This window comes from Castanea sativa, chromosome 11 (assembly GCF_040712315.1).
Source record: "Castanea sativa cultivar Marrone di Chiusa Pesio chromosome 11, ASM4071231v1".
Classification (NCBI taxonomy): Eukaryota; Viridiplantae; Streptophyta; class Magnoliopsida; order Fagales; family Fagaceae; genus Castanea; species Castanea sativa.
In genome coordinates this window covers 22,905,598-22,929,396 of record NC_134023.1, presented here as the reverse complement: position 1 = coordinate 22,929,396, position 23,799 = coordinate 22,905,598, and the positions used below count along the sequence as shown (strand labels likewise).

At 37.9% G+C, this 23,799-nt stretch overlaps 1 protein-coding gene and 1 long non-coding RNA gene across 2 annotated transcripts; both read right to left on the bottom strand.

The window, feature by feature from the left end:
- Nucleotides 1-12,699: 12,699 nt before the first annotated feature.
- On the bottom strand, nt 12,700-15,817 carry LOC142616245 (plasma membrane ATPase-like). The gene is made up of 7 exons (XM_075789127.1): nt 15,796-15,817; nt 15,674-15,756; nt 15,478-15,582; nt 15,261-15,405; nt 14,999-15,163; nt 14,473-14,654; nt 12,700-13,173 (listed from the first exon to the last, which is right to left on the bottom strand). The coding sequence occupies exons 1-6, from the start codon at nt 15,815-15,817 to the stop codon at nt 14,560-14,562; spliced, it is 615 nt and encodes a 204-aa protein (XP_075645242.1). The 3' UTR covers nt 12,700-13,173; nt 14,473-14,559.
- Nucleotides 15,818-15,882: 65 nt separating this feature from the next.
- On the bottom strand, nt 15,883-16,583 carry LOC142617994 (uncharacterized). Its single transcript, XR_012841130.1, has 3 exons — nt 16,461-16,583; nt 16,175-16,371; nt 15,883-15,996 (listed from the first exon to the last, which is right to left on the bottom strand). It is a non-coding gene; the product is annotated as an uncharacterized LOC142617994 (long non-coding RNA).
- Nucleotides 16,584-23,799: the final 7,216 nt, after the last annotated feature.

Sequence of the window (23,799 nt, the reverse complement as noted above, 5' to 3'; positions counted from 1 at the left end):
CGACACCTTCTAGATCGATCGAGAAACTTTCTGTCCTTTCGATAGCTTCTCGACACCTGGTGGATCGATCGAGCTTCAGCTCTCTTGTTTGTGTTTGGTTCTCGACACCTTCTCGATAGCTGGATCTATCGACGTGTATTTCTCGACACCTACCTCGACAGATGTCTCGACACCTCTTGATACCTGCATCTGTCGAGATTTACTGAGGTACTATATAACTGTTCTGCGCGATCCGGTTCTCATTTCTCTCGATCTTTTTCTCGATAGTTTTGTCTTTTCAACTTCTCAAACACTCTCTTTTACTCCAAATCTTTTTCTCAAGGTTTCCTCAAGCTTCTTCAAGTTTTTCTTCACTTGGTATGCTTCTTATTCATCATTCTACATGCATTTCATGTTATTGAAACCTAGATTTTGGGGTTTTTGAAAAATTTTGGGGTTTTTCAAAATTGATAAGTTTTTGTTGAAATTTTTGGGATGGGTTTTGTAGTTTTTATCTTAAAAACTCCGTGCATTGTATCACATTCGCATTATAACAGTATTCTCATGCATTTAGATGTGTGAAATATGTTTGTGTGCTGGTAGGATTGGATTGGGCTGAGCCCATGATGTTTTTCATAGTGCATGTCACATATTCATGCATTCCCCATGCATACATCCTTTCTCTTCAATATACTTGTTATATTTGAACCGTTTTGGGACTTTTCTGATTGTTTCTATCTCCCCCCCCCCCCTTCTCTTTCTGTTTGCGTTAGTAGTGTCTATGGCACCTAAACGTAAGTCTATTCCGACCTAGAACCCTCTTCGTTCTAGGGCCTCTTCATCTTCTGATTCCACTTCTATCTTTGTTCGGTTCCATGATGAGAAATCCCATCAAGATTTCTTGGAGAACTTCTCTAAACAGGGTGTTCATTCGGAATGCCACGTTGTTCTGGCAGACTTTGCCGACACTGACCTTCCCGATGTCTTTCACAAACGGGAATGAGAGTCATTGTGTGACGTACCGGTCACTTGTCCTTCCGTGCTGATTCAGGAGTTTTACTCCAACATGCATGGATTTGATTATTCAGTACCTCTCTTTACCACTCGCGTTCAAGGTACGCGCATTGTCATCACACCGGAGTTGGTATCCGATGTGCTCCATGTTCAGAGGGTCACGCATCCTGACTACCCTTGTTGTGAGCATCTACGGACTGTGTCCAAAGACGAGATGATTTCTACTTTCTGTGAGCGCCCTTTTGATTGGGGTGAGCACCAGTTTACGTCATGTCGACCTTTTGTTAAAGGTCCTCGTTTCTTAAACATGGTAATGACTTTTATTTTACATCCTCTCTTTCATTACAACTCTATCACAGAGCCTCGTGCTCATTTTCTGTTGTCTCTTATTGAGGATCTTACCATTGACTTTCCTTCACATTTCATCTTTTCTATCTTAGATGTGTATAAGGATACGACTACCCATGATAAGCTTATCTTTCCTTCCGCTATCACGAGGATTTTACGCCATTTTTCTATCCCTTTTCCTGTCTCCGACCCTTTTTCTGTTATGGTTGCCATAGTTACCGCTACCGTAAAACGTAGTGAGGGACAGTTTCGGTCACGTCAGACAGGTTTAGCCGCTCCCTCCTCTTGTTCCGCTCCATCCAGATTGGCTCGTGCTTCATCCGCTCCCTCCTTCTCTTCGAGCAATGTGTCACTAGGAGATATCATGGCGCAGCTTCAGCGCATGGATGCTCGCCTCGATGCACTCTCTACAGAGTTGTATCAGGTGAATGTTCGAGTTGGTCGCATTGCTAGGCGACAGGCGACCATGGGTGGTTTTGCTCTTGAGGCTTCTCCTCCACCACCTCCTATGGCTTCCACGTCTGGGGATGATGATGGTGATGACGATGATGCTTCGGATGATGATGATGATGATGATGGAGATGCTAGCTCTACTGATGAGATGTCTACTTGACATTCTACCCTTTGTCACTCGTGACAAAAAGGGAGAGTAGTTTTGGGTTATGAGAGTAGTCATGCTTAGGGAGAGTTTGTATAGGAACATTTTTGTTAGGGGGAGTGTTGAGTGCTGAGGGATGTAGTGAGGATTACTTGTATCTCTTTATTTTCTCTACTTTAGATACATTTTTTTCTTCTTCTTGTACCTTAGGTCTTGTGACCATTTTTACATACATTGTGCTCATTTTATTTTATATATATATATATATATATATATATATATATATATATGATGTTGTAGGTTTCTTTCACCTATCTCTACATGTGATGTTTCTTTTCTTTCTTTATTCACATGTTTCTTTATTTGTATGCAATCTATTATTTCTATTTCACACTAAGATGCCTTGATGAGTTTTGTTTAAAGTGTTTCAGAAATACAGGTTGTCAAAGTCTACTTGTCATAAACTCTCTTCTTGCAAAGTTTTTCAAGAGTTTGTGTTAGGATAGATTTTATTATATTCAACAAGTGTATATGGGTTGAGTGATTTATGACTTCTCTCATATGTTCATTTGTTGGTTGTGGTTTTGTCACGGATTGCCAAAGGGGGAGATTGTTAGGACATATGTGTTTCACTTGTTTAGAACATATGCCATTCATTATTTATGTAATTGGCTAATCCTTTGTCAAAACGCACTTTACTTGTAATTGGGTAGATTTAGGATGAGGTTAATGCTTCAAGAAACAAGGTTTCAAGATCAAGTATTAAAGTCATGCAAGTCTGTCCAAGAAACAAGTTGAGAAGTGCTCTTCATTAAAGCTCGACAGCTACATCTAGCGAGCTTTAAGAAGATGTTCTAGCCCCGAGGCTCGACATCTGCTCGACAGCACCTCGACACCTGTAGCTGTCGAGATTTAAGAAAAACAGATTCCTAGTTCTGTTTTAACTCTAATCTGTGGATGTGTCTTTGGGCCTTCTTTTCTCCTAACCCTAGACATATAAAAGGATTATTTTAAGGGCCGTAAAAGTGTGAAAAGTTGCACAAGCATTGAGAATTCCTTGTTCATGCAAATTGTAACTTGAGACGAAGTTCTTGCCCTAATTTATCTTTCTTGTGAAGAAGTTGTTGTGTCTTTGCACCATAGGATTTCGTAACCAAGCATCTTCTTGATCTTCATCGTGTGGATGAATTGAAGAACTTTGCAGCCAACAAATCTCCTCTAGTTGGTGATTGAAGTCGCATACTGGGATCCGCACAATTGGTTAGTCACGTACTTGGGAGCCGTGCATCAAAAGGAGAAACTGCCACTACAGAACAAGTCCAATTGGGTATTGGGGTAAGGGTTCAACTGTAGGTTGGTAAGGTACTTGAGATTTCTTTACTTGTAACCGCTTGTTGTGATAATAGTAGAGTTTTAGGAGTGGTGACCTTAAATTCACCCGTTGGGATTTTTGCCGTGTAGGTTTTCCCCATTCGTAAACAAATCACTGTGTTATTTATTTTCCGTTGCATACTTTAGTTATTGGTGATTTGTTTGTGCTACCACGCTTTGCATGTTAAATTGGTTAATTAATTGAACTTGACTAATTAATTAATTAATCCATCACAAGGGGTCAATACGTCTTTGGCCTATCAAGTTTTATGAAACAAAAAATCGAGTTTTAGACAATCGATTTTCTTGGTGGAAACCATTTTTGACACATAGATCTCGAGTCTATAAGACTCGAAATTTAATTAAAAATTACATAGATCTCGAGTCTTAGAGACTTGAGTTTTGCTGGGCAAAATATAAATACGCACACTCATATATCAGGTCACCCACGCACACTCATAACCCACACTCAGCTGAGCTTTGCTCTCACTGCCTCACCCACTCAGCCTCACTTTGCTCTCACTTCCTCACCTACACTCAGCCTCACTTAGAACTCTTTCACCCACACTCAGCCTCACTGTCTCACTCACCACATTGCCTCTCTCACTTCTCCTTATTCTCAACAAATTCATATATCAGGTATGAGTTTTTTGAGGACTTTGTTATTGTAGTTGGGTATTATTTGTTGTTGGGTGTGGGTTAAAGAGTTTGACTATTTATTTTGTAGATAGTTAACATAACTTAGTTAAGATACCAATATTGTGAATTATAGAACTTTGTTTTGTTAGTGTTAATTTTCTGAGTATTTATTTACATGGTTTTTGTTATCATGATTCATCATTTGTAGGCTCTTATTTTTATCATGATCTTACAAGGGTTTTGACTTTATTCATCATTGTTTTGGGTACAAAATGGGTAGTGAATGATGTAATGAAATGGCTATGTATCTAATTATTTGAATGGGTATATGGGTATGTAATTCATGCCCTTTGAATGGGTATATGGGTATAAAATGGGTATGTAATGAAATGAGTGACTTAGTCATGCCTTTCGAATGAATTGTAATGAAATGGGTATGTAATTTATGTCCTTTGAATGTGTAATGAAATGGCTTTTTTTGTATTGGGTATGAAATGGGTAAGTAAATATGATTAGATAATTTTGGCTTTTTTTTTGTTGTTGTATTGGGTATGAAATGGGTAGTCTTAGCATGACGGAAAAATGATTTGGCTATGATATGTGTAACGAATGTGTAATTAAATTCATGCCCTTTGAATGAATTGGAATTTGTACTTTGTGTAATTTGACAAGTTAAAATGTTTTTTTAACTAACATAGTAACTTAACTTGAATAGGTTCACAATTACTGTAATTGATATAATCTTATATCACAGTGGTCCGCTTAAGAACGCCAATGCGGACAAGGGATTGCCATTTGAAGGGCCGGGTATAAACATGGAGTTCACCCAAATTGATCGTAGGTTGAAGACCCTTGATGAATTGAAGAAGACAGTTATGGAAGAATTGTGTGTGAATCTTACTGTGCACAACGTACAAATTACTTATCGTATGCCAAATGAAGTCTTCAAGAACAAGATTAATTACAAGTATATGGCGATAAAAGCAGAGAAACATGTAAAGATGATGTTTAACAAGTTGGAGAGAATACCCGAAGTGACTACGATTGAGTTGTACATACAGTTGGAGCCGCGTGCAGAAGTTGGTATCGAGGAATTCCAACAAACAACCACAAGTTTACAGGTTATAGTTTCGGATGCTCAATTTGAGTATTCTACACATGTAGAGGATAATGTTCATGATGATGATGATGACGACGATGATGATGACGACTATGTTGATGAGACTACTGCCATTAACGGTGAAGATTTTGTCGATAGAGATGAGTTTGAAGAGATGATTGAACGAGGGGACTTTGGGGACCTTGAGAGGAACATTGATGACGATGAGACATTGGACGGTAGTGAACTTGATGCAGACAATGTTATTAGTGTCCAAAACATTACGAACACAATCCTTGCCTACGCACCTCCTACTTTGTCATTTTCTGCAAATACTTGGGAAAATATGGTTGATCCTTCATATATTGAGATACCATTTGTGTCTACTTGGAGACAGGGGATGAATTTGTGCAAGGGTTGACTTTTGCCAATAAAGTAGAGGTGTAGGGCGCATTAACAATTTGTGTCCTCAAAGAAAACAAACATTTTATGATCAGTAAGTCGACGAAGAAAAAATTTTGTGCGAAATGCATGGATGAGTCATGCAAGTGGTATGCCTGCGCAGTCATGAAGCCCGATCTCCACGGACTATGGATGGTCACCGTGTATATGGGTCCTCACATGTGTATATCGATTGGGGTGCGAAATGATGGTAGAATAATGACTTGTAATTTTATTGCATCAGACATCCTTAAGAAGATAAGTGAGGATCACACTACCCCAATTAAGCATCTCATATCTATGATAGAGATGAAATATGAGGGTCATAAGCCTTCTTACTACAAGGTATAGGATGCGAAATAAAAGGTGATTGCGAAGATGTTTGGGAATTGGGAAGAGTCTTACTAAAAGTTGCAAAAGTTGCTAATGGCATATATTGATCAGGATCCGACTACTCAGGTGTTCTATCGTACCACAGACACCAATGAAGATGACACAATATTGTTGCATTATGTGTTTTGGTCTTTCGGTTCGTGCATTGATGGATTCAAATATTGCAAGTCGGTGATTAGTATTGATGGGACCCATCTGTATGGTAAATATCAGGAAAAGTTGTTGGTCGCAATGGCAACCGACGCTAACAACAAGGTATTCCCTCTCGCCTTTGCTGTTGTGGATTGTGAGTCAGGGTCCAGTTGGAGGTGGTTTTTACAATGCCTCAGAGATACGACTGGCCACGTGATACCTGACGAAGGCATTTGCATAATTTCTGATCGACATCTCGGTATAAAAAATGCCATTGCAAACTGGCCTAGAGGGGATGATAGAAGAACACAGGTATTTCATAGATATTGCCTTCGACATGTTGATAGCAATTTCAACACACATTTTCAGAACTAAACTCTAAAGTCAACAGCGTTGAAAGCGGGATATGCTACTTAGGTAGTTAAATTTGATACCATAATGGAGTCCATTAAGCAGATGGAAATTGAGGCCATTAGGAATAAGAAGAAGGTGACGACGAAGGATGGCAAGGAAAAGAATCAAGATTATCTTCCATACACATACCTAATGAGAGAGTCTATGGATATGTGGACCCAGTCACATGATGGTGAAAGACGTTTTGGGGCAATGACAACCAGTATATCATAGTGCTTCAATGGTGTATTGAAAGGTGCACGGGGCCTTCCTATTGCCGCAATGGTTGAGTTCACTTGGTCCAAACTTGTTGAATATTTCCACGACCAGCACAAGGAGTATACTCATGAAATAGCGGAGGGTAAGAAATGGAGTACATATGCCTTCTCCACGTGGTCGAAAAATAGGCGTAAATCTGAGAAGCACTATCTCAAGGCATTTAGCAATCAACATATGATATATCAGGTAGTTACTTCACTCAACATGTGTAGCACAGGAGGGGCAAACCACAGTTATGAAGTTCGGTTATTGGAAAGAACATGCAGTTATGGGAAATGGCAAAACATTTCCATCCCGTGTTCACATGCAATTAGAGTATGTGATGCGCTACAGATTGATTCGACCACATATATTCACCCATGTTATAGTTTGGACTATGCCCTTCACACTTACTCACATGCATTTATGGTTCCTAAGTCACAGTCATTGTGGAGGGATCCCATGGGGCCAAAGTGGTTGCCTTATCCAGCATTATTACGGGCCAAAGGTCGATCAATGAAGTCAAGAATAAGGAATGAGATGGATGGAGTGAGGAATAAGGATCGAGAACCAGGATGGCAGAGGGAGGACGCAAATTTGATAGAGAGTCAACCCAAGCAGACATGTGGACTGTGTCATGCTTCCGGGCATAACCGTAGAAAATGTCCGCAGTCCCGTGGTGCTTCCACAAGCGGTCATGTTCCAAACTAGGTAGGTGACAGATGGCAAAAAGTTATGGATTGGGTTGTTCATTCTATGTTTACCTAATGTTTACTGTCTTGTCTCCTAACATGATTAGTTTACGTTTTTCAGGCATGCTTCCATGGACAACGTTTTGTTGTGCGGACCGCCAATCTTAGGAAAAGTGACTACGTTGTATCGGCACAATTAACGTTTTGGTTTTTGTTGAATGTACTTGTAATTCTCTATCCAATGTACCTCTATGAAGATTGTAATTTAAGTAGTATGGTTAGAACTGCAAATTAAGCATGGTTGGACATGTTTATAATGTTGATATATTGATAATGCCTTTTGTTGTGATTTAAGTGCATTTACATTGTAAAACTATGGTTATGCAAAGAGCATAACAATTTCTATAGTTTGGTGCCTATTGAGAACGCCTTTTGATGTAATTTAAGTGCATTTACATTCTCAACTTCTCTACCTCTCAATGAGTGTTTGTGGATTACATTCTCAGCTTCTCTATCTCTGTTTCTCAGCAGATGTGTGCACACATTTCAGTTTTTGGTTTGTTGCATGTTTAGGAAAAAAAAATTTCCCAATGAAACTCGAGTTCCATAGACTCGAGTTCCACTAGTGTAAACACTCTAAAAACAGAGCATGCTCTCTGCCTAAAACAGAGCATGCTTCTAGGAAAAAAATTTCCTAGTAAAACTCAAGTTTCAAAAACTCAAGTTTCAAAGACTCGAGTTTCACTCAGCATTTTTCCTATGGAACTCGAGTTTCAAAGACTCTAGTTTTACTCAGCATTTGTCCTATGGAACTTGAGTTTCACTCAGCATTTTTCCTATAGAACTCGAGTTTCAAAGACTCGACTTCCTTTTTTTTAATTTTGTAAATGTCATTTTTTTTATTCACATATGAAGGCTAAACTGAACTCGAGTTTCAAAGGCTCGAGTTCCTTTCACATTTTTTTTAAAAATGTCACTTTTTTTTTCTTTTAGACATATGAGCCTTTTTTTCCTCGATAAAATCTTGAGAATATAAAATTTCAACCAAACTGCATATATTATCAATGTTGAATAATTTGAATGCATTAATAGGATGTGAAATTGAGCTAAAAATTATTTTTGAGAAATTTTTTAAAACAAAATAGATTTTATAAGTTGAATGTCATACGGTACAACCTTTTGAATACACAGATATGCAACCCATCCGCACTCACGTGAATACACAGATATGCATACCCTTTGCAATGCACCGTTTTCAATAAACCAGAGCATCCATGAAAAGTTTATGGGGGTGAGCTGTCCACCATTGCTACACTGATGTTCGTAGTGCTGTATGTGCTGCTTAATAGCTCGGCACTATTGAACCCTGTCCAGTCATATCATCCACACTCACGTCAATACACAGATATGCATCCTTTTGCAATGCACAGTTTTCAAGGATGCAGAGGACCCCTGAAAAGTTTATGATGCATTTAACACAGCTCGGTATTGTCTCGTCAAGTCATGTCAGATAAAGCACAAGAATGCTGAATAGTCTTCACGTGAATAGCACAAGAGTGATGAACAGTCATAGCAGTACACCGCAACTACTGCCCACAACAAGAGAATCTCACTGTGACATTGGGAACATTTAAAATCCTGTTCATATCGTGGTTTTCCAGCCTATATTGACATAACAAGCTCGAATAACTGAAATCATAATGCTTGGACCATGAAATGAGGTTATAAATGCACCACAATAATGATCTTATTTCTACCCCACTAACTTCGTAGATTGACTAAGCTATGAGTCGCAACGCCTCAACATCATATCGTACAATGTGAAACAAGTTTGGATCTACTTCAACAAATGGATTATCACAACTTACAACAGATCAACAACTATAGACATACACAAACCATAATGGAGGGAAATGGGTTGGAAAGAAGAGAGATTTCGTTAATATGCCAATATACACGTACGAGAGTCTTGGAAGCGTCAAGCACATCATGGTTGACAAACCTACAAAACTAAGTACAGATACCACCGCAATGGAGTTCACTATAGCAGAACCACCATGGTCAACCCTATATGAGAAGAGGTGTGAGTTGGAGGTGTATTGTCGATGGCACAGGTTACAAGTTCCTAAGGCACTTTCAGCCGAGTTACCAAGAGAACAATCAAATACAAAGGCGACTAGATCATTTTCATGCAATCCAAAAAGCTAGGAAGCATCTAAAGGGGAAGGCGCAAGAGCGAGCCGTGAAGTCTATTAATGAAATTACTGCATTAGATGATGAAAGAGATATTTCAAACTTCTCAGATTCAAGCAATGATGATTTCCAAAAATTTCTACCTACGAACATTAGACGTTGTTGTTAATGTCTGACAAATGATGATTATGTACGTTCAACTTTTGCAAATCTAAAGATTAATTGTTCATTACTTTTGGCTAAGTTTATATGAAATCACTTGCTCATTTTTTCCTTGTTGTTCTTTGTTGGTACATATGATTCTGAAAGGGGTACGCCAGTCATAGATCTTACATTATACCTATGGTTCTTAGACCTAATCTAGGTAGTGACTCCACTTTCACCCTCTGCCAAGTCCACTGTAGGCCAAGACCTACTTCCTATGAGAAAACCACTCGTCGCTGGTGCTTGCACCCACACATACTTCGAGTATGCACACACATGTAGGGTTTTAGGGATAAGGAAAGTTTTTAATGTAAAATTCGTGCAAAGCTAATTCCACATCGGCTAGGAAGGGCATAGTCAAAATCAAAGCTCCAAGAGCTCTCTGATTTGTCCGGTCCCTTGATGAAGGAAGGCACTTCCATAATTCTTCCGTAACATACAACATAGAAGGATGAAGCAATCGTAGCCCATTGTCAAGACATAACCAAATTGTGTCTCGAGCAAAACTCCTGTTAGTCTCAAACCTTAGATCACTCCCAGCAAATCACTAACTTGCTTCAATAAAAACATCACATAGTTGGTATTGCCACCATGAATACACAGTACTTGATGCATTTGAGAATTTATACAACTCCAAAGCCGCAATAATTTTGAATGTGGCTTTGGAGTTGTATACTGAGAGTTTGACTTGGACAGTAAAATGCCACATAGTTTCAAAGTCATGTCCGCATGTATTGATTTTTTTTTTGTTGATATGTGCATGTATTGAATCGTATATTAACTGATCAACATTCAACATTTCTTTTTCTTTTTCTTTTTGTATCATTTAAAACACCAATAAATACCAAAAACACTTGGCATACTAAACAATTGATGCCTTCAATTTGCACAAGGTCCACAACTTACTCACTGGGGATTTCTTTTTTATATTTTCCCCTTTCATTTTCACAAAATTTTGAACCATCCTATTAAAAAGCGAAAAACATATTCTTAAAAAGAGATGTTGATAATAAGTATCCATATTATTACTTTTCTTCTAATGATGGTATCAATTAAAATTTACCATGAATTTTTCACAATCTCAGTAGACCCTTCACATCTAAAACAAATTCAATTAGATTCTCTCGATGGTTTTTTTTCCACTTCTTCTTCTTTGGTGTATCAAAGGGTAAAAAAATAATCTTCCATCCACTAGAAAGGAATCACAAGAAATAAGAATTTACTCGCTTATCATCTTTACTAAAATATAAGTATTAAAATCTGAAATCCGAGCATTAACCAATGAACAGGAATATATGAATCAAAAACGTCACCCTCAATGAGGTGCAAATATATCAATTTCCACAAACCTGTAATTGGTCTAGAGAAGAGATTATGATGACAACGAGCAGCTCTCAATTAACTTAAACCCATTTAGATTGAATAGGAAATATATCCAGCAAAATATGGTACATGAACCATTCTCAAATATAAAATGATTAAAATCTCGATCCTGTTTGGAAAAATGCAATAGGCTAAAGAGAAATAACTAAAGTGAGGCTAGAGGCCTATTGATAGGTCAAAAACGTATTGACCCCTTGTGATGGATTAAGTTGATTAATTAACCAAGTTTGATTAATTAATCAATTTATCATCCAAATGCGTGGTAGCACAAAAAAATCACCAATAAACTAAAGTGCAGCAGAAAATAAACTGACATAGTGATTTGTTTACGAATGGGGAAAATCTCCAAGGCAAAAACCCCACCGGGTGATTTTAAGGTCACCACTCCCGAGAATCCACTATTATCACAACAAGTGGTTACAAGTAAAGGAATCCCAGTACCTTATACCAACCTACAATTAAACCCTTACCCCATACCCAATTGGACTTGTTCTGTAGTGACAATCTCTCCTTTTGATGCACGACTCCCAGTACGTGACTAACCAATTGCGTGGATCCCAGTACGGGACTTCGATCACCAACTTGAGAAAGATGTTGGCTACAAAGTTCTTCAGTTCATCCTCACGATGAAGAACAAGAAAATGCTTGGTCACAAAACCCTACGGTGCACAAATACAACAGCTTCTTCACAAAGAGATGAACTAGGACAAACTTTGTCTCCGGTCACAAATTGCTTGAACAGACTTTGTTCAATGCTTGTGCAACTTGTTTCTACTTTGACGGCCCTTAAAATAATCCTTTTATATGTCTAGGGTTATGAGAAAAGAAGGCCCAAAGACATATCCACGAATTGGAATAAAAAAAAATCTGAAAATCTGTTTTTCTTAAACCTCGATAGCTAGAGGTGTCGAGATGCTGTCGAGCAGCTGTCGAGCCTTGGGGCTGGAATAGCTTCTTAAGCTCGATAGATGCTAGCTGTCAAGCCAGTTGTCGAGCTTTAATGACAGGCACTTCTTCAACTTATTTCTTGGACAGACTTGCATGGCTTTAACACTTGATTTTGAAATATTGTTTTTTGAAATATTAAAAACATCCTAAATCTACCCAAATACAAGCAAAGTGCATTTTGTCAAAGGATTAGCCAATTACATAAAAGAACGACATATGTTCTTAACAAGTAAACCACATATGTCCTAACACCTATCAACATTATTATTCTCCGCTTCATATGTTCATTGGCTCAGGACTTGTTCAGTATGTCCAACAGTGTTATGTGGCTCCAATTCCTCATGCCACAATGGAAGTTTATCACCGGCGTAGAAGTTTCTTGTCACTCCCTCAAAATTTATTTGAAAGAACATCAAAGACCAAGGGGTTTCTCCAAGCGAAAGCAGGATGCTTTAGGTTAGCATTAGAAATTCTAACACTCAATTTTATTTTGCTTCATACTTTCCATTAACAAAATGGACAGAAAAGATAACTGAATTTTCTGGTGTAAATATTACAAATGGGGAAGCAATTAGCAATGAAATTACAACATTTTTTCTGTAAACAAACTTTAAGTAAGTACATCTTGTAAGTTGAGTTCCTCTAACTGTGCTGATGTAAGTACATCTTGTTTTGGTGTAAACAATGAGAATACCATTATTTAACTTACAAAAAGGGTGTTCCCCTTGCTCTTCCCTGACTAGCAGAGTCAGTTTATTTTATACCTGGCTGGAAGCTTTGTTAAAGACAAGTAAACTGTACAAAGTGAGAATTTTAAGATATGCTAAATTGAAATAAGACTATTGCATCAAACAATGAGCTTAGGGTGGAAATCAAAGCTAATAAATGGTGCAGTAAACTCATCCAAACAAGCCATCCGGATGCATTCGGGTGTTGCGGGATTATCCAGAGGAAACCAGTCATTACAACCCACTTCTGCTCTTGCAGCTGTAATGGCATATTTGATGGCAAAAAAGAAAGCTAAGGCCAAAAAAAATGGAGGCTCACCAACACCTTTAGATGAATGAATCCTTCACAGTTGGATGACCCTGTCAATTGACACAGAAACACATGAGCCAGGGAAGTAAAATGTAAGCTGGCATAGATTTAAGTGAATACCAACAACAAACTCTAGGAAAGCAAGGGAAGACAATAACTTACTTTTGACATAAAAATAACAATACAAAAAGTTAAATCCCTAATAAGTTACAGGGGAAGTTAGTAGCTTAATATTATATACTTAATATACCAAATGGGAGTCATCATTATAATGGAGGCAATGCAAACATGGTTTGAAGGCTAGGTAACAAGCAGTCTAGCATTCACTTGGCTTATTGGATTATGGTCTTTGGTGGCTGAATATAGTCTTCTATAGTCTATATAAAACATAACTTATAGAGAGGAAACAATAGAAAAATCCATAATCCTATATTAAGGCTTAGATACCAGTACCAAAAAAGAAAAAAGAAAAAAGAAAAAAAACTCTCCTTTGTTGCAGCTCAGAAAAAAGAATTTGCAACACAACTAATTGATCATAAACTAATCCACATGCACATATCAAAATAACCATATCATTCTCAATTCTACACATAACCATATCATATGGTCAAGGGCCCCATCCATGCATGCAACCTGCAAAAGAGCTCCTGAAAAGTAGCAAGCAAATGGGCTTCATTTTTTTTTATGAAATATACAGGTTCTCTTTTTCAGGTTACACTCATGGATGGGGCCCTTGAGCATATGCGTCAGTTTGGATTTTGTGATCAATTGGTTAGAGAAACTGTCAAAGAGCTCCTGAAAGTGGGTTTTTATTTATTTGTTTTTTTTTTTTGCTAAAGCAAGGACATTCATGGGATCCAGCCCTTCAAAGACTCCAATGCCGTAGTCACTGTCTTAGTCAAGGTTCCTATCTGCAAACAAGGATTTTTTATATATAAGAAAAGCAAGAGATCAAAATTTGGCTTGGTACACTTGTGATATATAATTCTTTTCATTTAAGTTGTAAATAGAGATACAACTCTTGGATTGACTGACCATCGTGCCAATCCTAGAAACTAGACAACCACAAAAAAGCCGAACCATATATTGCATTTTACAACTTAGACTAGTTGCCAATCCAAGACTAGTTGCCTCAACTAATTGCTATCGCTTACATCATTAGGCATGTAATTTGGTACTTAAGCATCCATGCCTTGGGTCTAAATCTCAAATGTAAGTCAAACCAGTAAAGAGTGCTACAAGTTAGAATTAAAGTGGAAAGAACAAAACTTACTAATACACTTTAAGCGCATTCATTCACACATATTCTTTTAATTTATACTTTGTTTTTTCATGATGAAATTGCTTACCTTGCAACCTCAGCACGTCGCTTAGCTTGCTCTGCTATCTCTGAAAGCTCCCTATAACTACTCTTCTCAGTGAAAAGGTTGCTGGTTTCAGGTGGTTGAAGACCATGCAGGGTCCTCTATGCAGCTGCCCATTGTGCTTCTCTCTCTTCTTTTCCATAGTCTTTCTTTGTAGTAAAGGTAGTCTGTTATGGAAGGGATGAAAAAAAAAGTTTTAGTACAAAGAAGCATGGTCAAAACCTTGAAACTAAAGGATTACATTGTTGAGATTGATACAGAATTCAGTACTTAGTCAAGAACATAAGAAAAATTTGAGAAATTTAGTAATAAATATTGACACAGAAAAAAGTGCATGTTTGCAAAGGGAAGGAGGATCTGTATTAAAGTATTCGGAAACTGCTGCCTGTTGATGTAGTTGAAGAAGAATTATACCTTGTTCAAACAATAAGAAGAAGAAGAATACAACAGGTGGGAATGAAATAAGAAATGTGTACACACGCGCGCGCGCGCGCGCACACACACATCAGACCTGGAAAAACTATAGCAAATCCATCAGCCTTCTCAATCAACTCATCTACAGGGAGGGATGCAATGGAAACATCCTTGTCTTGGCCGAGCAATGAAGAAGAGGGGTACATGTTTGTTCCCATTCCAAGCCTACGACCTGTTTCCTTGGCAATGGCAACTTGGTCCCCTGGAAACACAGAGAAAAGCATATAAATCATCAGCCATGAAAAAAAAATAAAAATTAATACAAGGAGTAAGGAGACTGGTGTTTCAATGGCATCTACCAGTATACATCTTGACATTCACACCAAGGTTAAGTGCTCTTCTGATGGTTTCTGCACTGTCATGCCTAGGAGGATCAAACAGAGGCAACAAACCAGCAAACTGCCATGGTCCCCCTGGACTGTCTTTTGTTTTTTCAGGTACTTCCTGTAGGCAACAATGGTATTAATTATTGAAGTAAATCAGCATTACATATATATAAATGGTACATTTGCAAACCTGCCTGGCAACACCTAAAGATCGAAGTCCACGTTCAGCAAACTTATCAATCACTGCATGAACCTTTTTCCTAACATCCTCCTTGCAGTTGCAAAGGGTTATAATCTGTGTAAATAGATTTTTTTGAAAAAAAAATGAGTTATTTATTTCAGGAACAATTTCTTATTCCATATGAAAACATCATAAACAAGCTTACCTGCTCAGGAGCACCTTTACTAGCACGATGCCAATTTCTCTTTTCATCAATGTAGGTCAGAGCGGTCCTTTTGTCTACAGGATCTTGCCTGCCCAATTAACAATAAGATAACCATACAACACGATCTTTTGAAATTTCTGACATCAATCAACACAAAATGAAAAAAATAAATAAATAAAAGAAAGAGAACTCCAAATTTGTACCTCCTTTGGATCTGCAAGCATCCCTACAATGCAAGCATCAATGGCATCTTGATTTTCAGTCCTAGAGGCCCTTGCTGTGAGAAGCATAACAAACTCTTTCTCCACACCCTTTGCAAATACCTCAATCAAATTTGTGTCAACAGTCAACATTATGAAGAAAAAAAACATTTTGAGTGAGACACAATACTGAAGAAATAATGAAAGGAGTGATGGAAAGCTTCCTAAGAACTGTATTGGCAGATAAAGCAAATGACCAGAAGATGAGTCAATATAGTGCATTAGTTGGGTCCATACCTACCTATTATCAACACTCAAGTAAGAATTTTTATTAATAGAAGGCCATTCCAAGGAATATATTTCCGAACCAAATGAATTTAATTCCAGGCGATGAAGTTGAGGCAATCCAGCTCCAGAGTGGCCCTCATTTAGTTCATCCACTCGACGTTGGAATTATGGTTTCAAAGATTCAAGGTCATCTAGTACTGCTAACAATCTCTGGAATACAAACATGAAAAGCACATGAAGATATGTTACCATATATCAAAAATAAAAGAAAAATTAGAATGAATGAATTGTTACCTCACCTTCTTATAATTTATTCTTTCCTTTGGAAGCAGAACTTGGTAAGCTTGGTGGAACGGCATAGTTTCAGACACCAAACTGCATTGACTCAAAATAAGTTCACACATCCAATGCACAAACACCATTTTAGTAGCAAAACAATCACCACACACACACACACCCTTTTTCTTCCTTACCTCGAATATCTAAGTAGTATGATATACAAATCTACAACATTCTTCGCCTCCCGATATACAAATCTACACACTCTAAATTACCACTTGTCTCAAAAACTTAAGCTATTAGGAGTTGTAAATTTAAAAACTTTGAAAGAAAATGCTAACCAAAAAAATATTTTTAATTTTCCTTTTCTTCTTCACAACAGATCTCCTTAGACATGTTAATTGATAACCTCTTTCCATACTTCCGCCATTGGATTCAGCACAAATTTCCGCCAAAATTCAATATTGTTATCCTGCATTAAGAACCAACCCACAACCAGATCACTGAAACTCTAAACACTGACAAAAGCAATATAAAAGAAATAATAAAGGAATAAAACAATATTACTTCAGGTCGGTGCTGCTGCTAATACATGTATTGTGTCAAACGCCGAGCACACATTCCTGGTTCATATATAGGTCTCACAGCAGGTCTAATGGGCAAGGTCTTCTGTTGAAACTGTGTGTAGATGGGGTTGTTGCTCAGGAACAGCCTTTAAGAGTTGTTGGTTCTCTTGTTGCTGCAGCTGCATAATTCGCTGCTGCTGCAAAAAACTCATTTGTGCATTGACAGCTTGAGAAGACTGCCTAGACCGTTGATGGAAAGGATGTTGTTGCTGCTACAAAAGCATCACTTGAGATTGCTGTTGATCTATGCTGGAACTTCTGTGACTCAAATTTCTTAACTTGAGATTGCTGTTGATCTGTCATGGTTGTTCATAAGGGAATTGTCTTCTCCATCAGAGGAATCAGTTCGGCAGCAATCTTCCGGTATGTGTTTAAAGGTCTCCAGATCAGATTCATGATTCACAGAAACTCCAAAATCTTGCAAATAAAGTCTCCTTCCAATTTGAAGTTCTATGGAGCCAATAAAACGAAAACAGAAGCTACACACTAAACAGTTGATCTGCAATGTGAAAAGGAAAATAGGAAATGTGTTAACTTTCAGGGGGAAAAAAGTTAAACAAAAATTAGTAAATCAGAATAATATATAAAAAACCTTGTTTGAACAATGTTGTATTACCATAGCATGTACAAGCTTATCTATTATTTGCACCAAGTAGCACATTAGAGATACCATGTCAATCACCTGCAAACAGAACGTAGGTCTTCAACAATAATGAACTATGAATAGCATGAACTTATTGCTAAAAAATGTGTATAATCCCCTTGCTCACAACATACATCGTTATCACCTATTTGGCATAAAATGATAATAAATGGTAGACCAACCAATTTTGAGTTTTTTAACCCTTGTGTAATGTTTGGGTGGGGGAGGAGGCTGCAGGGCATCATCCTTAGGCTCATCATCGTGCTGCAAAGACATTAGATGCATACAATCAATATTCAATGTAATGATAAGAATAAAGTGAACTACAAAATATATTATTACATTGTAATTAATGTTATCATACCATAGAGCTGCCTTTGTGTCCTATTTTGTGTCCACCTGTCCCACAAGTGGGTGCTCTTCTAGCGCGTTGCGGTCTACCTCGTGGGGGTGAGGGCTGATGAGGGGGATGCTCGTTTGGTACATTAGTAGCTGGCTGTAGAGTGTCAATCCCAACCGGAGGTCCTAGAGGGTCGGATGAGGATGAGGTAGGTGGGTCTATGGGCATAGTGGGTGCACTGGAGCTGGTGGGTGGGTATGAGGGTGTCTCGGGGTGTATAGGAGGGTTAAAATGAAAATCAATACCGAGATCAAAACTGGGCTACGAAGGTGGGGTGGGTGAAGGGACCTCGGGCTGAGGAGATGCATCTACCATGGGTGGAGGGACCTCGGATTGAGGAGATGCATTTGGGATGGGTGGATGGACCTCGAGTTGAGGAGATGCGTTCGGAATGGGTGCAAGTATCTTGGGACTAGTTACAACCCGAAGGGTTGTTGCACGTCGACCACGGCCCCTAGCTGCACTTGTGCTTGAGCTTGCAGTAGCACGTTGATCACGGGTCGATGTACTTTGGGGTGCTGCGCTTGTGCTTGGGGTTGCAGTAGTTGTTGATTCAGTCTCATGCCCATTGTTTGCCTGCCCATTTGCTGCAGGACCACCACCAAGCCCAGCCACATTATTTAGGACACGCCGAACATGGTTGTGTGCTTGGCTGCCTACAGGAAACATCTCCAACAGTGCTAAACAACTTTCAATCTGAAACAAAGAAAGAACCAGTACAATCAGATTTGAGACATTTATGTATCAATTATAGAATGGATAATATAGTACTTATTAATCTACTCAAATACTCAACTACGAACTAAAAGTTTTATTAGAATACTATATGTAACAGAAAGTCTTTTTACTTGGATGTCAGTCAGATCTAACCAGATTTGCTGAAAAAAGAAATAAATTGATTCTACGTTCGTACATGTCCTGAAGAAAAAACAAAGCAGGCAATAAAATCTAATTAGAACACATTACCATTATATCTAATTTAGTGTTGTTGCGGTCGACACACTTTCGAGTGATCGGACGGTACCAGCGGTAATAGGCATGATCGCGAGGCATCTCACTAGTCTGAGGAGGTGCATGGCAAAGTCGTTGTTGTCTCATATCCCATGTAAGGATATACGGTCCATGCTCCTCCCTCCAATTCTTTTCCACCTTCCCACGCAAGTCTATTCTATGCAGTCTATTATCGTACACAACATGGTCGGGCTGCTCTTGCGCCAACCCAAACTGTCGAAGGACATGGTCTGGGTGGTGTGTCTCTACTATGTAAAAACACACAAGTGGCACCCTTGTTGTCCATGTATCCCTTCCTGCAACGCAGAAGTCAGGAAGGTGGCCGAAGTCTGCCTCATATAGCTGCCACATAATCTATAATAGAAACAAAAAACAATTATCATAATATCTTAAAATGTGAAACAAGGGAGAATACATAAATAAAGGGAAAAACAAAAATTAAAACATAAGATATTTTAAAGCAATGATTTTAACATATTCTTAAGGAAAATTAACATAACCGAACAAAATTTTTGTATATTATTACTTGGTCCGGCTGCATTCTAACTAATTGCTCGCGATAGTAGATCAATGCCGTGCTGGATGGCCTACTCTTTGGGCTTGGCACCCGCACCCACCTACAGTTACGAGTGAGTAACATAAGATAAGATAATACCACTTAGTTACTAAGAAGAGTACATTGCATAACACACTAAATATCAGGAAAATACTTACTTAAATGCAAGTGGAGCTTTTGGCTATGGGCCATAATCACATCCAGGTGGGGGCTCTATCCTCGGGCACATTAATGGCAACCTCGCCCATGCCCAATATTGGATCAATTGCAACGCCCACCAATCTGTGATGCCTCTTTATCGCTTGTCCGACACAATTCTCTGTACAACCATGCCAGACAACCACTACCCCAACTATACTGTGGCGGATCATGAAGGTTCCGTAGGAACTCCAAGAACATCAAATGCACCCTATCTCCCGACTTGTCCATGAAAATCTTATCCCCTAGTAGCGCTAAAATATAGCACCGGGCATACTGATGTACTTGCTCCTCCGTTGCATCATGAGGTGGTGGCTTTGCAATGCGCTTAGCAAGGCGGCTGATGAGAATTCTTTGCCCCACCAAAGTTTTGTTGTCATTTGCCAGAACTCCAAAACCAAGCAACTCCACGCATAGTTGCCTCCAATCCCTATCCACCACAGCAGTCGGCCCAACCAAGACCTCACAATCTATAGGAAGTCTGAAAATGACCTCCACATCTTCTAGGGTGATTGACATCTCACCATGTGGAAGATGGAACGTATGAGTCTCCGGCCGCCATCGCTCAACTAAGGCCGATATTAGGCAATGATCTATCTTTATGGAAGGGGCCCTAAACAATCCTTCTAGCCCCACCAACTTGATCATGTCAATCACCCGATTATCTTGCATCGTTATGTTTGCCATCTCCTTAGCGCGACCACGGCACGTAAGTGGACCCGGGTCCTGCAAAATCAATAAAAATTATAGCGGTTGTTAGAACTAGATATACAACTTTGAAAGAACTTGCTAAAAGTCAAAGACAACGTAAAAATTAAATCGGTTGTTAGAACTAAATATTTCACCTCTCCATTCCAAATGTCCTCTGATCGATGATTTCGTTGTCGTGTCAACAATGAAGGATCTTCTGGACCAGGGCGCATGACCTCTAGCTCTTCATCGATCCGAGGCTACATACTACAAAGTGTGCTACCGTGAAATCATTAATAGTGTGGGGGCAAATTAATGCTATTCTACATGCAAGGAAAATCTATACTGAAGAGCAGCTTATTGGCATTATTTAAAAAAGGATGCTAAAAGAATGAAAAGAAAGAAGAAGTACATCTATAACTCAAGATTAAATAAAGTACTCTACTGTAATTGGGGATTCAATCTAGCCTTGATCTTTTCTGTTCCTATGTTTACCTATTCATTTGAGTTAAGCTGAGTGGTACTAAGTTTGTACACTAAAGATTCATTGTTGAACACTAAAGATTCATGTTGGTTATTTTTTTTCAGTGAGAATCATGTTGGTATATATTTTTGTATTTAGTTAACATAACATCTAAAGTAGCAATAAAACGATGTTCACATTCACTTAGAATCTTATCAGAGTATTTAAATAACCTCCTAGAAAAAAATGCATATGCATTAGGATGCCTTTCAACTGTGAAAACCAAAACAACCAAATGTAACTCCAACTTCTGACCATCTCAAATAAATATAAACACTAGGGAAGAAACTCAAGAAAGTCATTTGCAGTCATGATAAAAAAGCATGCACATATATAATGGGAGATTCTTAAGCCTAAACAACAAAATCAACATGAGATAGATCCCCATTCAAAATAAGACTATATATTGCAACATCTAAAAATGGAATACAGAAAAAACTAGTTGGGACAAAGGGAGTAACAACATTCAAAAGTGAAAATCAATGAAATTTTCAGTTTTTATGCACAATAGATGCAACACTTCAATGCCACATCATTTGATCAAGTAGCACATAGATTAAAAGAAAACATTATGGTGATTGGAATTCATGCGAGTGTATGTGATTACAAACACATTTTTAACAACGCAATATGCATTTCACTGTAAAAAAAACCAATAAAAGACTCTTGATCCCATAGCAGTTTGAACAATGCCAAAAAGTATCACCATTTAAATAAATCTCAACAGTAACACAATAAGCATATAACAATCGATAACATTGTCAATTTTCAATGTCAGACATCAAAGCATATGAACCAAACTATAAATTCAAGAGGGAACTAATTAGAAAAAGGCTATACCTTTGAAAATCGTAGACCCAAATAGAATTCTGAGCAAACTAGTTACAAAACTTGCAACGAATAATAAGAATTCAAAATTACTAACTAAATCCCCCATCTTTCAAAGATACTAACAAATAACAACAAGTACTAACTAAATCTTACAAAATATAAACAAGCTGTTAAAGAACAACCACCAACAAAAGTATTCAAAACCAAAACACAAACAAACACATAAAACGGTCTTTCTTTTATATGAAAGAATGCTATTAAAAATAAATAAAAATGCAAACAAACATAGTTTCAACTTTCAAGGATCAAACTTTCTTTTAGCATTCAAGAGGGAATATTTGAAAAGGATATACCTTGGTACAATAGCTGAAAGAGACAAATGCTGTGGAATAAACCGAATCGAAGAGAAAGATTGAATCTTGAAGGGAGAGACGTAAAACAGGATGGAGTCTCTGTTAGAGTGAGAATAGAAAGAGTGCGTTGAAGTGCAATGTTAGAGTGAGAATCAAAGAGAGAGTCTTCGTTAGAGTGAGAGTAACTAAGTGAGAGTGACGAGAGTGACGAGAGCTCTAGTCAGGTCAAATTTTAGGTTTTAAGTGGTCAAAAACGTGTTTTTGAAACTTGGTTTTAAAAATGTTGATTAGAAATCGAGTTTTAGAAACTCGAGTTTGTAACATATCCACTCGGAAAACTTTTTCCACGTCAGTATATGGAAAAACACCAAAATCGAGTATTAAAAATTCGATTTTTAGTCTGATCTCGAGTTTTAGAAACTTGAGATGTTAGTTTCCCACGTACTTTCAGAACCAGGCAACTAACGAAATTCTTAGCATAGTAACGTTATTTGGAAAGGGTGTTTCAAAACAGCAGCTACTTCAACCTTTTAGAAATCCAGCCCAGTTTTTCTAAGCCCAAAAACCCAACACAATACTCACCTAAAGGCCTTTCCCTTCACCAAGCCCAGCATGTCTCTCTCTCAACGTTTGGCCCAATTTGATAACTCCACCAGCCCATTCGTACAAAGCACACAAACTTCAGCCCACTCGAAGAGTAAAATGATCAAGAGATTCAAGACCAATTCAACTTAAAACTCAACTCTTCCAAGCCCAACCTGAAAATCAAACTAAATTCACATAAGCCCAACCCCGCGGACCCATCAGCAAATAAATTCACAAAATTACACCTTGACTCCAAAACCTCTCCAATTTTCCCTTGTTTGTTTGGAAACCATTTATCTAGCTTTTTGTTGATTTTTTTTTTTTTGGGTTGAAAGTGGGTTAAAATATAAGTGTGCTTTGAAAAAGTGAAGTTTTAAAAAGTTGTACATAAAAACTAAAAGTTTAGCTTATAAACCCATGCCAAGCGAACATTGAACAATTTCCAAAATTATACTTGGACCCCACAATTACCTGAAGTCACTTTCAACCCTAAAACTTTCCAAAGCTTTTTAAAATTATATTTTTAACCCCAAAACTTTCCAAAATCACAAAAATGACCTCCAAAACTTTTAAGAATTGCACAAAAGACCTTGGGTGATAAAAATGCATTTTTAATCGTTTTGTGCTCAAATAAAATATTTTCCTTTAAAAATAATAAAATTAATGATATTAACATCAGACTTCAGAGGAATTAAATATTTGTGTCCCTTTGCAAGAGATAAAATACTTTGTAAAAGGGAATTGTAAAATTAGATTTGTTAGGCTATGCTTTGGAGTGATGTTAGTTATATTTAATTCAATAATGCAATTTACCTTTTAATAAATGTCATCCAATCACTTACTTAACTATGCTATTTTGATCTCGCTTTTCACACACGTCATTTGTTTACATGTCATCTTAGAATGTATTACACATGTCATTCATCTACATGTCAACCTAGGG

Excerpts from the sequence above, each read along its gene's own strand:
- LOC142616245 (XM_075789127.1), bottom strand. The coding sequence starts at position 15,817 with ATGTCAGAAATTTCAAAAGATC. Across the intron at positions 15,406-15,477 it reads CTTTAGGTGTTGCCAGGCAG|GAAGTACCTGAAAAAACAAA; the intron begins GTTTGCAAATGT and ends TGTTGCCTACAG. Across the intron at positions 14,655-14,998 it reads ATTTGCTATAGTTTTTCCAG|ACTACCTTTACTACAAAGAA; the intron begins GTCTGATGTGTG and ends CTTCCATAACAG.